The following is a 12588-nucleotide window of genomic DNA, read 5'->3' on the forward strand; positions in this document are numbered from 1 at the left end:
TTTGAGGAGGAGAGACGGTGCAGTTGTGTCTGCCGTGGATTACGAAGTCCGTGCCGACTTCTTATTCTTTAAAATGAGACTCTTCCCCCCTTGTTTTAAACATCTGCCAGCACTAAACTCTTCTACTTAGAAAAATATATATCCCAGATGTGGTTTTCATCAGTGAAATGCCCCGAGACCCTCACCGTGCCCTCTTCTTGTACACACACACACACAAACACACACGCAGAGCAGCTCAAGCCAGTACTGGTTTGGTACTTGAGGTGATGCGTACTCCAACCCCGAGAGGGAAAATCCATCGGCACCATCAACCCCAGCTAAGTAGCTCAGCAACACTTCCCAAACGCGAAGGTCCTGGGAGCTGGAAGATGAGGTGGGTACAAATGATCCATCGGGATACAACAAAAATTAAAAGAACTTAAAATTATATACTATATATTTATATATCTTAACAGGCTGCTTATACCACAAAGCACACACATGGCATCTGCTTTTCCCTCTGAGTTTGTGAGGCCAACTGTATGAAATGATGGGATGTTCCCCCCTTCTTCCCCAAATCCTGCGTGCTGCACGGTGCCTTTCAGACCAAGAACAGGGCTGGAGGTGAGCGAGTGTCTTCTTCCAGTTAAGAACAAAGACATTGGTTTTATTTACAAAAAGAAAAAAGAAAAAGAAGAAGAAAAAAAAAAAAAGAGGAGAAAAAGTTTCCACACAAAAGCACTACAATGATAACTCCCTTTGGTAAAAAGTGTAATAAATGTCTCCATCGGTCTGTCAGTACTAAGTCTCAAGCCACCTGGTACTATGGTACACAAGAAGCTAGTACAGTTATGCTAGCACATCAAGCATACTTCCTTTAATAAAAAAAAAAAAAACAAAAAAGCCAAAAACCCCAACAAAAACAAACAAAAAAAACCCCCAAAATTGACAATTTGTACATTTATTTACAAAAAAAAAAAAAAAAAGAAAAAGAAAGAAGAAAAAAGGAGGGGAACATGTTAAAATCGTGTTGTTCTCTTGTGTGTGTGTACGGACACGTGTGTGAAAAGCTGGTGCATGGCACTAGGAGAGACTAGTAAACAAGCAGGTACAAAAAATACCCCCCCCCGCCCCCCCCCAAAGGAAATACAAACCAAAACCAAACAGTTCCACTGGCACTAGAAAGGACAGACCGATCTGCACGGGGCGAGCCCAGCCCGGAGCCATGAGAGGGAGGCGAGGGAGCCCAGGCTCCGCTCTGGAGGTGCCGTCGGGCCGCCCCACGGGAGGGGAAGCTGCTCAGGACAGGCACCTGGGAGGGATTTCGGGACACATCCAAGAGGTCCGGTGCTGGAGAAGCCTCCGGGTCTCTTCCCTCGGTGCTCAGGGCCTGCAGGGAGTCAAAGCCTCAACACTGCTGGTGTGTACGAGCTCGTTGTGTTTCTCTGGGATGGCTCAGTTCAGAGAAGGGTCCTTCCTGCCCTCGGGGGACACGTGCCTGAGTCCAAGGGCCGGCGGAAATCCGCGTCCCCACAGGGAATCCCGCTGGTGACAGGGTGTACCAGCCACGCACTAGTCAAGTGGCCATGTTACGGAGATACACAGTGAGGGGAGGAAGGCATCTTCCTCCTTTTCCTTGATGCACGCACACACACACACCGCTCCCGGGCTCTTCCCTCGCCCCCGGGGAACTTTAGGGTGTCTTGAATATCGTGCCGTATTTGACGCGGTACTTGTTAATGCTCACAAAGTGCAGGGTCTCTGTGTCACACGTGGTGGTGCAGGGCACCAACCCCTCCAACCCTTCGCCCATGAGCCATTTGTTTGTCTCGGCTGCCATTTCGCGGGGCACGTGCTCCTTGGTCCATTTGTCCACCCAGGCCTGGAACCGCTGGTGCAGCCGCTTGCTCACTCTTTCATGGGACTACAGAAATAGGAACAGGGGTTAGGAAAAGGCAGCATCGGGTCCCCAAACTGTGACACAGCCGAGGGGATCATCAGCCACACACCAGCCCTGGCTAATGGCAGAGGAAAAGCTCTGGTGTCAGCCCCTCTCAGGGCAATGACAGTGACAGAATGAACTCATAAGTACCAAAAGCTTTAAGCGCTCAGGCTGTGGACACCAAACATAACCCATGGGAGACGAGGAGCTGCACGCCCAGCGCTGAGACCCTTCTGCATTGCCTAAAAGATGCTGCCACCACCTCCTCCTCCTTAAGGCAGAGCCTGGAACAGGCCAGCCCTGCTCCCTTCAGGGGCAGCCTCCAGTTCTCCACAGAGGGGCAGTGTCCAAAGGGATTGCAAACTCAATATGCTGACATGTGGGGACCTACCTGCTGCAAAAAGTTAAGAACCAGATCAGGTCTAAAAGGTTTGAGAACCACTCGCTTAAGCAGAAGCATCAGGAGGGGACAAACTGCTCCCACTGTTGAGCGAGAGCATCTGCTTAAGGAATGCAAGATCCAGGAGAGCTGGTTTAAAGCCATGACTACAGTCATAATTGAAACCAGCAAATATGATTAAGCCTCCAGATTAAAACTTATGTATTTTGTTGTTTTGTTCTTCTCTCACAGACTGACTGCATCTCAGTGTTAACCACTAAATCCAACAGATCTGTAGTTCAGTGAAGCTTCTTTCTGCAGCTCCTTCAATAACCAAGGGGCTGTGCTCTATATTTAACAGCTCAATAATCTGATTTATGTTCAGCTTCTCCGTGAAAAACACTGGAGGTTTGTGCCAGCTGAACGGGAGGGATGGGATTAAATCAAACTCCTCAGCATCAGCGTTTCAAGGAGTCACCACTGACAGAAAACACTCTCATCTGGTGCGAATGCCAGTTTAACAAAGTCACTTTGCACCTAACGAGAAGAACCCATTATTTGTATTTCATTAGCAAGAAACAGATGGCGAGCCGTTGTTTTAGAAGTCTAAATGCATGACTGCAAGGGAGCTGTGAAGGATGATTTACAAGGCAGGAAGCAGGGCACCGCTCCCACTCCCTCAGCTCCCAGTGTTCTCAGTGGTCAGTAGTTTGCTCAGAAAGCAAGTGACTTAATCAACTGAAAGCAATCTGTGCAGCTGCAGAAGAGACTCCTGCTGACAGAGCCCCAGGTACCTCTGCTTCTGGCTGCTTAAGTCAGTAATTTAGCCTGGATCTGGCAGGTTCCACTTTCTTTTACATTTGAAGCAGCAGCATTCTGCTTAATGTTGTGTTTTAAATAGATTATAATAAACACAGAGCCAAGGATTGCAAATCTTAAGTCGAAACAGTCACACTAGAACTGGAGTTTGCTGTTAAAGCTCCCTGCTTTTCCTTACTGGATGGAAATATTCCCGTGGGACGAGACAAGTCACCCAGTGTCAAAGCATTCAGAAGACCAGATCATTCCCCAACTGTATTTGACCAATCTGGAGTCAGGGGCTGTTTTCACCTTGAATAACCCCCAACCTTTACAGCTCAAGAACAGCCAAAGAGCCAACACTTCCCTCACATAGCATCCCAGCCACCTCCTCCTTCCCTTGCCCCATCAGTTACTTCTGGCACAGAGAGCCAAAAGCAAATCTGAGTAACTCTGCTTGCGCCTACCTGCTGAGCTCGCAGTAGAGCGGTCCTCCTGTACATGTAATCCTCTGATTTGATCACATACACCATCTTATAGGAGTTCAGTTTGAATTTACACTCCAGCTTGTCCAAGCTTTCCACGTTCTCCATGGACTTCTTACTGTTTCCTTCCTTCCCTTCCTTCTCCTGCTGCTCCCGACCGCGCTGACACTTACGGATCCGCCTGAGATTCCTGCAGACCAGAGAACCCCTCTGGGGATTAGTGCTCAGCCTCATTCAGGCTCAGGCCCTTACAATGAGTAAACCCCATGGTTTCTCTTATTTCTGAAGTTCTGGCTATTGTGCCATCAACTCCCTGTTCATGAAAAGCCCTGACGTGGCACCCACTGTTTTTAAACAGAGGGCTACTATAAGCCAAGGCAGGACTGCCAAAAACCCCATTTGGCGAGCCACCAGCCTTTGCATTAAGACACAGGCGAGACTGAGAGCCCAGCTCTGCCTTCTGAGGCCATGAGGTAGGGTCTGCAGCTCAGCCTAGCCACTCACCTCGGCAGGAAGACTGGTTTCTGGGCCAGGTGCTCCCGGAGCTCAGGGGAGGTAGAATCTGAGTTGACGTACCGCTCCACATAGTCTGACCAGCGCTGGAAGTGAGCACAGAGCACACGTCAGTCACTGCCTTCCCACCAGCCAATGTGAGGTGGAAGTTAGGTATGTGAACACAAGGTCATTTTTGAAGGCTCTGTGCATCTAATCCCCGAAAAGGCAGGTACAGTGTTTCTCTGTATGGTTTTGAGGGCTTTCTAATACAAAATCAAGAAGGATTTGCCTACTCACATAACTGAAAGCTTTACAGCATGTCCTTGATGTTTCTTTATCTTGTGCTAATGGACCACAGAACAGTCAACTGGGTATCACAGCTCTCTGTACAAGCTGCTCTTACCTCTGCTTCTACAGGGTCATCAGAGTTCTCTTCTTCTGTATCCAGCAGTTCAATGGTTAACTGAACTTGACCTCTGCTCTGAATGAACATCAGCTACAAAGAAAAGGCAGAAGATGCTTCAGGAGGGGTTTCAGTTAGAAGAAACAACCTCTACTTCCCACTGGGGCAAAGGGAGAATGAAGAAAGCTGGCATAGTTATACAAGAAAAATCTGTGCCCTGAGAGCCCAGGGAAAACCCTGCCCAAACTGCACAGCCTCTGAGGAACCAAAAGATGGCAAAGCTTTCTGCTTGTTGTTGGTTTTGGAGTGGTGCTGGTCCTTCTTCAGCCCCCAAAATAAGTTTGAAGGCAAGGGAAGAGAGATCGTACACACAGGCTTTTATCCCAAGTACTTGAAGTTGCTCAGAAAGGGCCTGACCACTTCCTGCATCTCAGGCATGTAAGTATGGATTTGATTAGCACAGTGCACTGGGTTTGTTTAGCAACAGATGCAGTCAGCAATGATTTAATGCCCTGTCAGTATTCACAGCTCTCCCCACAGCTGACAAAAAGATTGAGACACAAGAGAAACGGGAGAGTCTGAACTAACAAATGAAAACCAGTGACAGCAAAGCAGTCAATATGATAATACCCCAAGGATGTTGTGAGGCACAAGGGGTATTCACTGCTGTTCCAGGAAATGTAGTTCTCCTTGAAACCTCATTTCTGAGGGGCCCTTACAGAGGCATTATCCTATGTGTCAAAAGCTGTGTGCTGGGTTTGGCTGGGATGAAGCCAGCTTTCTTCATAGCAGGTAGGATGGGGCTAGCTACATTTTGGATTTCACCATTGAGGAGGATGAAGGTACACAAGGAGCTGGGAGGGGACACAGCCAGGAAGAGCTGACCCCAATTGACCCAAGGGGTATCCCACACCATACAGCATAATGTTCAGCATATAAAGCTGCGGGGAGAAGGGAGGGGAAAACATTGGGAGTGACGGTGTTTTGTCTTCCCAAGTCACTGTGATGTGTGATAGAGCCCTGCTGTCCCAGAGTGGCTGCCAGTGGGAAGAGGTGCATGAATTCCTTGGTTTGTTTGTTCTGCATGTGCAGCTTCTGCTTTACCTGTTACGCTGTCCTTACCTCAACCCGTGTTTTCTCACTTTTACTCTGTGATTCTCTACCCCATCCCATCGGGGGAGCAGCAAGCAAGTGGCTGTGTGGTTCCAGTTGCCCATTGGGGTTAAACCCCAACAATGTGCCACCAACACTTCCAACTTCAGAGCAACAGAAAAGTCCTCAGCACCCCAGGATGCTAAACAAGGCTCCTTTGTAAAGGACTGTGCCTCTCCCTTCCTATAAGGCAGTCCCCTCACTGCTTGCTGCTTTTATGCCATGGTTTGCAGCCCGGCTTTACCTTGAAGCAGTTCTCCTCTGACATGAGCTGCTCCGCTTTGCGCTGGTAGGCGGCCTCCAGAAGGCTACGAGAAGACTGGGAAGCGAGAAGACCTCCTGTTGCTCCGTTGTTGTTCTCTGACAGGTAAAGGTCTGTTACCTGCACACAGATCTCATCGCTCACTATGTGCTGGAGCTGCAAAAACAAAGAATGTGGGGAAGGTGTTTGTCAGAAAAGCTGCTACATGCCCAGGGGAGGAAGGGCTAGAGCACAGCCACATGGTATATCCCTGCCTCCACAAGGGACTGCTGCTGTGGCTGAGGAAAGGGGTGAGCAATTTAGTATCAAATCCTTACTTTACACAAGTTTAAAAATCAAAAGTTGCTCAGCTGTCTTTTGAATCCAGACAGTGTCTGCACTGAAGGAGAGGGCTTCTGAAAAGCAGATCTACCCTTCTGAAAGAGGCAAGGCCTTTTCAAGCCTTTCCCCTTCCAGCCCCTTGTGTCTTGCTTTTGTTCTTCAGGCTACTAAAAGGCACATGAAGAATTTTTCCCTAGGTCACACATTCTTCCTACCAGCTCAATAAAAGGACTAGAATTTAACAGCCAAAATGAGTTACTCCAACAGGCAGATAAAAGAAACAAAGCTGTTTAGAAGAGGCTGCTCCTACAGCGCTGGTGAAAAGGAAAGAAATTATTTAGATGTCATTTAATTCCTTTTCAGAGTTAGAGCAAGATTACCTCTGGAGAAACTTTAAAGTGGAATACTTCTAAAACTTCTGGAAAACAAAGGGAAAACACACACTCACAGGACAGTCCCAATAGTATAAATACAGCAGAAATTACATTTTCATAGAATTCCAGACTAGTATGGGTTGAAGGGAGCTTAAAGCTCATCCAGTTCCAACCCCTGCCACGGGAGGGACACCTTCCGCTAGAGCAGCTTGCTCCAAGCCCCTGTGTCCAACCTGGCCTTGAACACTGCCAGGGATGGGGCAGCCACAGCTTCTCTGGGCACCCTGTGCCAGCGCCTCAGCACCCTCACAGGGAAGAGCTTCTGCCTAAGAGCTCATCTCAGTCTCCCCTCTGGCAGGTTAAAGCCATTCCCCTTGGCCTGTCCCTACAGGCCCTTTTCCAAAGCCCCTCTCCAGGTTTCCTGCAGCCCCTTCAGGCACTGGAGCTGCTCTCAGGTCTCCCCTTAAGGAGCCTTCTCCAGGCTCCAGCTCTCTCAGCCTGACTCCAGAGCAGAGCTGCTCCAGCCCTCGCAGCATCTCCGTGGCTTCCTCTGGACTCAGAGGAGTTTCTTATCACACCTCTTTACGTCAGCCTTACAGCAGAGTTAACAAACACCCAGAATTTACCTGCTTACCCCCAAACTCCCCATTTAGGCATACAACATCCCCCCTCCCCTACAGGCTCTCACTGCAGCCAACAACCCAGTTCCTTTCTCCACCCCGGAGCATCCCCCCTCCAGGTTTTGCTGGCAGCCACCTGTCGAACAATGCTCTGGATCAGCTTGTCCATGGTGAAGGCGATGTAGGCGTGGATGGTGAACATTTCACGCAAGGAGTCCTCATACTGCGACGAGTCCATGTTCCCATCCAGGAGGTTGCGCACCATGTCCAGGAAGGCTGGGTAATAATCCTCCACATCAATGTCCACTGCAACACGACAGAATGGGAGACATGAACACACCGCCCCTAGGAAGGGCTGCTTTGAGGTTTGGTCCTCAGACTACCTGTTCAAGTTGAGGAGTTACTGGAAGAAGCTTAAATGAGTGTGTTGTAGACATTTAGAAGTACTTTTAAGGCCATGTGTACTTTCATAATCATATTATAGAATCACAGACTGGTTTGGGTTGGAAAGGACCTGAAGATCATCCAGTTCCAACCCCTGCCACGCGCATGGACATCTCACACTAGACCATGTCGCACAAAGCCCTGTCCAACCTGGCCTTGAACACTGCCATGGATGGAGCATTTACCACTTCTCTGGGTACCCTGTGCCAGTGCCTCACCATCCTCACAGTAACAAACTTCTTCCTTATATCCAATCTGAACTTCCCCTGTTTAAGCATGAACCCGTTACCTCTTGTCCTACCACTACAACCCCTGATGAAGACATGTGCCTTCCAGTGTAGCCTCCTCTATGCGGTTGTTTAAGTCTTTTAGACATATAAAACTGAAGACACCAAACAAGCCCTGTCAGTGTGTTACTGAAGCATCACAGTCACAGTCACAGTATGCTGGAGATTGGAAGGGACCTCAAAAGATCATCTAGTCCAATCCCCCTGCCAGAGCAGGAACACCTAGATAACGTTACACAGGAATGTGTCCAGGCGGGCTTTGAATGTCTCCAGGGAAGGAGACTCCACAACCTCCCTGGGCAGCCTGTTCCAGTGTTCCGTCACCCTCACTGAGAAGAAGTTCCTTCTCAAGTTTAAGTGGAACCTCTTGTGTTCCAGTTTGCACCCATTACCCCTTGTCCTATCATTGTTTGCCACTGAGTAGAGCCTGGCTCCATCCTCGTGACACTCCCCCTTTATATATTTATAGACACTTATAAGGTCACCCCTCAGTCTCCTCTTCTCCAGACCCACTCAGTCTTTCCTCTCTCCACTCCCTTAATCATCTTGGTTGCCCTGCGCTGGACTCTCTCCAGCAGCTCCCTGTCCTTCTTGAACTGAGGGGCCCCATCTTCCTTCCCCAGCTCCCTCCCACCAGAGGCACTCACTCGGCTCCTTCAGTCGCAGCTGGATGGCAGGACTGTCACTCTTGTCTCGCTTTATGCCCAGCACTTCCCTCTCCCACTCCCTTTCCCGTGTCTCCTCCTCGATCTGACGCTCGGCCTGGGTGCAGATCCTCAGCAGTCTCAAGCACAGGATCTGATGCAGCCGCATGAATATGTACCAGTTGCTGTTCACATAGAAGAGGTTGTAGACCTCATCCATGCCCCGCAGCTTCTGAGCGGTCGTGTTGTTGAACATCAGCTTGGTTTTGGGAGGACTGCCCCCAACACCGTTGTGCTTTTTTGCAGCCCCAGTAGCTTCATCCACATCCATTTCCTCTTCTTCCTCCTCTTCCACATCTGAGAGTTCACCTCGCTGAGCAAACAGCAGGTCTGGAATGAAGTGATACATGATCTGCTTGATTTTGTACTTGTCCTCTTTCTGGATTCCCGTCTGCCGCTTCACATGGTGGATGATGAGAGAAGCAGCATCTTCCAGGATCTGCTTGTCTTCATAGGCTAGTGATAGGTGTGGGCCTGTGGGGACTCCAGCATTGTCTTCTGAAGCCTGCTCTTGCCTCTACAAATGAGAAACACACAGCACAAAGATGAATCCCAAACACTTCTTTCCACCCAAGACCCTTTCAGAAAGCTCCGAGAGTGAGTCTGTGCCACCAGCATTGAGGAGTGAGGAACAGGAACTGAAACTGCACTTGCAAAGTGCATAAGCTTGAGGGAAGGGAGCTATTGGTGGACTGTCTCACCTCATCATAGATGCTTTCAATCTCATTGAGGAGACTCTTTGACCTCAGGACCTTGGTATCATTCTGCTTGAAGTTGATGCCCTGGTGGTCCAAGGATTTCAGGTAATACTTCTCATTCTGCTCTCGCCAGACTTTATTAAATCCTCTCTGGGCTTCTCGCCACTCTTCCTCTTTCATCTTTAACCTGGCATCAAGAAAACAAAGGTGAGTTAAGAGGTCTGCTCTGAGCATATAAGGGAAACCTTCTGGCATGCCAGGACAGCTAGAGGGCTTAAGCGTCCTCCTCCCAGCCCCACTGTCTGCAGAAAGGAGAAGGGCTGAAGGGATGAGAGTGCCACAGAGGTAGCCCAGGTCTCTCGGACACCCCCCAGAAAGTCACGTAGCTCCAGCTGCTGAAAAGGAGCAGCTTAGTTTGGATGCTTAACAAACTCATTCCCTTGCAGCATGGACACCTGAGCTTCCAGCAATGGACTTCTGAACCTCCACTCAGCAGTGCAAGCAAAGCACCCCTGATGCAGCTCAAGATCCTGGGCAAGACTGTTACCCCCGGCTCCCAGAGACACAGGACCAAAAGCCCCATGGAGGTGAGAAGTGGCCAGGGAGGAGCACCTCCTGCTTACACACCTCAAGCTTCCTCAAGGAGCTGCAGCATCCACTGCCTTTTCTTGACTGAGAAAGGGGAGGCTGACAACAGAAACCAGCCTGGGAACCTGAGGGCAGCACAGCCACCACAATCTGAAACACAGATTGTGAACCACCACAATCTGAAACAGCCATAGGGTTTGAGATGGGATCAAATTAGCCCTGGAACAACCCACACAGTACACATTTTCCTTGTCTTAAACATGATGCTGACACCAGGGAAGAAACAAGGTTTAAGAGGAGACAACAGAAGCTCTCCATCCCTCCAGATGAGCTTCAAGGTTTTTGTTTCAGAAGGGCAATTCCCTCTTTCTAAGTGATTATAATGAAATACAGCAACAGAGCAGAGCATAAAATACGCTTCTTAATTTATAGCCTTGTGGAGGTCACAGCCTTTAGGGGCAAAAACTAGGTATTGCTACATCAATCTGGACCACATCTGGCACATTCCCCTCAGGTGGAGACCCTGGGCAGGGTGCTAGAGCAGACAGTACCTTTTCAGTACGATGGGAACAGCCACAGATGGGTTCTTCCGAAGCCCATCAATGATGTCAGCTGCTTTGTCAGCATATATCCTCTGGAGAGCCTTGCGGTGGATCACCTCCGAGGTGCCACCCAGGGTGTTGTCCAGCCGGAATTTGGCCTGCTCCTCAGCAGACAAGCGTGAGAGCTTCTTCTGGATTGCCTCAAGGACGCGGATCGTTGCCAGGTTGGTCTCCAAGACAACATCCAGCTGCAGGGAATGCTACATTAGCCATCATTGAACAGACAAAACAGGATGCTTCACAGAGGCTAACGTTGAAGAGACGTGAAACAAGAAGCCGGGCATGTTTAACAGGGTGTACTCGAGCAGTGCTTCCCATGTTTGGCTGCTCTAAAATAATCCCATTCTATTTTATCTGCTACCTCGGTAATATTGCCTAAGAAATTAAAGGCTACCCTAACGATAGTGTTTGGAAATTACATTTTCCACCTGGGAACAGAACACAACCGACAGTTACTCTACAAAAGGACGTGCCAAATCTGAGCGTATTCAGACAGTTGCCGAGCTAACTTCCATTCAAGATGTCAACCATTTAACATCCTGCATGTACTGCTTTTCAGATTATTACATGGGATGCATGCTCTCATGCACGATGTGGGCAGTGAGAATGGAAAAGATGCATCGACCACTGCTGACCACTGAACAATTTCATCTGGAACAGTGTGAAGGAGCTCAGCACACAAAGTGAGGGGCAGGGGTGGCAGCTTGGAGCTGCTTCTTGCATTAAGAGAACACAAGCTTTTATGCCAGAAAACGCGTGACAGGCACAATAAAAACACATCTGGGGTATGAGTAAGGGTAGAATTACATCAATATCATTAACTGTTTGCAGCTTGCCAAGACATGAATCAAGAAAAACCAACTTACCTCGAAACGCTCATCCTCGCACCTGTAGATGTGCTCTTCATATTGCGTCTTCTTGGAGCTCACAAATGTGGAGTCCTCAGACCAGGATGGGAAGGATACCCAAGTGTCATTCAAAACCTTGGAGAGAGACAGAGGAAACAAGAGTAATGGATCTAATTTCCCCATTGGAAACATTCTGTGCCCCTTCCAAATCCACAGGGCCACCTCCAACAGTGAGAACTGAACCATCCAGGCAGCCTGAAAAACTCATTAGCTGGAGCTGGGAGGAAACACTTGCAAAGGAAGGGAAAAAGAAAGGTGAAAGGAGCTTTTCCATCCCTTCAGATTAGTTAGCTGCAAGCAGCTGGTTCATGGTGTGTGTGATTCACCATCGCCGTTCCCGGGTGGTCACCACGTCAGGTCTGACTGTCAAGACGGCTTCTGCCTCCAAATAAGGCTAATTTGCAGTAGAAATCCATACCCCAGCAACCCCTTTCCTGACAAAGCAGCTGAGCACCTGCAGCTTTCACCACCTCCAAAACAGGAACAGAACATTCAAAAACCAACCTCAAGGAGGCCAAAGGCAAAGACACAAGGATTTTGGCAGACAGGCTTGAAAGTCAGGCCCTTCTTAAACCCAAAGCCTGAGCGACTGAGTCGTTGGCTTCTCACAGGAAGAGAAGTTTGGAGCTGCATCACATAAGATGCTTTTGAGAGACGTGTTAGGACCTAGAGGAGAAGCCTGCAACCCTCTTTTCCCCAGGTTGTTTTCACTATCCTGCCCCCACTCCAGCTGAGCACCTATCATCGCTGCTAACTGCATGACTCGGACACCCACATTTGTCCTCCTCATAGCTCAAGGAGCTTAACAACACAAAACCTGTGATGTTCCCAAACAGCGTCCGCTTGCTATTTGTGGTCTGCAGGCACCCAGGAAAGGGAAGAACCCAGGGAGAGCTGGGGCTCTCCCCTCCTCCAGTGAATGCTCTTATGCAGCATGTTTATTAACTGGCCTTCAACAAGAGTCCTGCTCACTCACCTCCAAAGCATTACCTTCCACACCAGTGAAGGAACAGGACCAGCCAGTACCATCCCCAGTTTGACCAAAGGGCCATTACAACACATCAAAGGGCTCAATGAGTACATCTGATCCTGCAGGAGACCAGCTTTGACTCTTGACCAAGAAGGCTGGCTCCCTGTACGGAGCCTA

The 12588-nt window shown here is 49.1% G+C and overlaps 2 protein-coding genes across 2 annotated transcripts in view; one reads left to right on the forward strand and one right to left on the reverse strand.

Moving 5' to 3' along the window:
* The window catches only part of COMMD4 (COMM domain containing 4), a 136054-nt gene that overhangs the window by 19516 nt on the left and 103950 nt on the right, over positions 1-12588 (forward strand). The window lies entirely within an intron of this gene.
* SIN3A (SIN3 transcription regulator family member A) overlaps positions 419-12588 on the reverse strand; it is a 33794-nt gene continuing 21624 nt past the window's right edge. Inside the window, exons 12-21 of the mRNA XM_062612156.1 lie at positions 11400-11516; positions 10483-10721; positions 9347-9530; positions 8589-9162; positions 7347-7516; positions 5878-6051; positions 4482-4574; positions 4088-4182; positions 3566-3773; positions 419-1903 (exon numbers count right to left, since the gene is read on the reverse strand). Of these exons, the coding sequence (XP_062468140.1) occupies positions 1673-1903; positions 3566-3773; positions 4088-4182; positions 4482-4574; positions 5878-6051; positions 7347-7516; positions 8589-9162; positions 9347-9530; positions 10483-10721; positions 11400-11516 (2085 nt within the window). The 3' untranslated portion in view covers positions 419-1672. The remainder of the gene's footprint in view (positions 1904-3565; positions 3774-4087; positions 4183-4481; positions 4575-5877; positions 6052-7346; positions 7517-8588; positions 9163-9346; positions 9531-10482; positions 10722-11399; positions 11517-12588) is intronic.

This window comes from Pezoporus occidentalis, unplaced genomic scaffold (genome assembly GCF_034315485.1).
Source record: "Pezoporus occidentalis ecotype Australia unplaced genomic scaffold, CSIRO_AGI_Poc_V1 ctg159, whole genome shotgun sequence".
Classification (NCBI taxonomy): domain Eukaryota; kingdom Metazoa; phylum Chordata; class Aves; order Psittaciformes; family Psittacidae; genus Pezoporus; species Pezoporus occidentalis.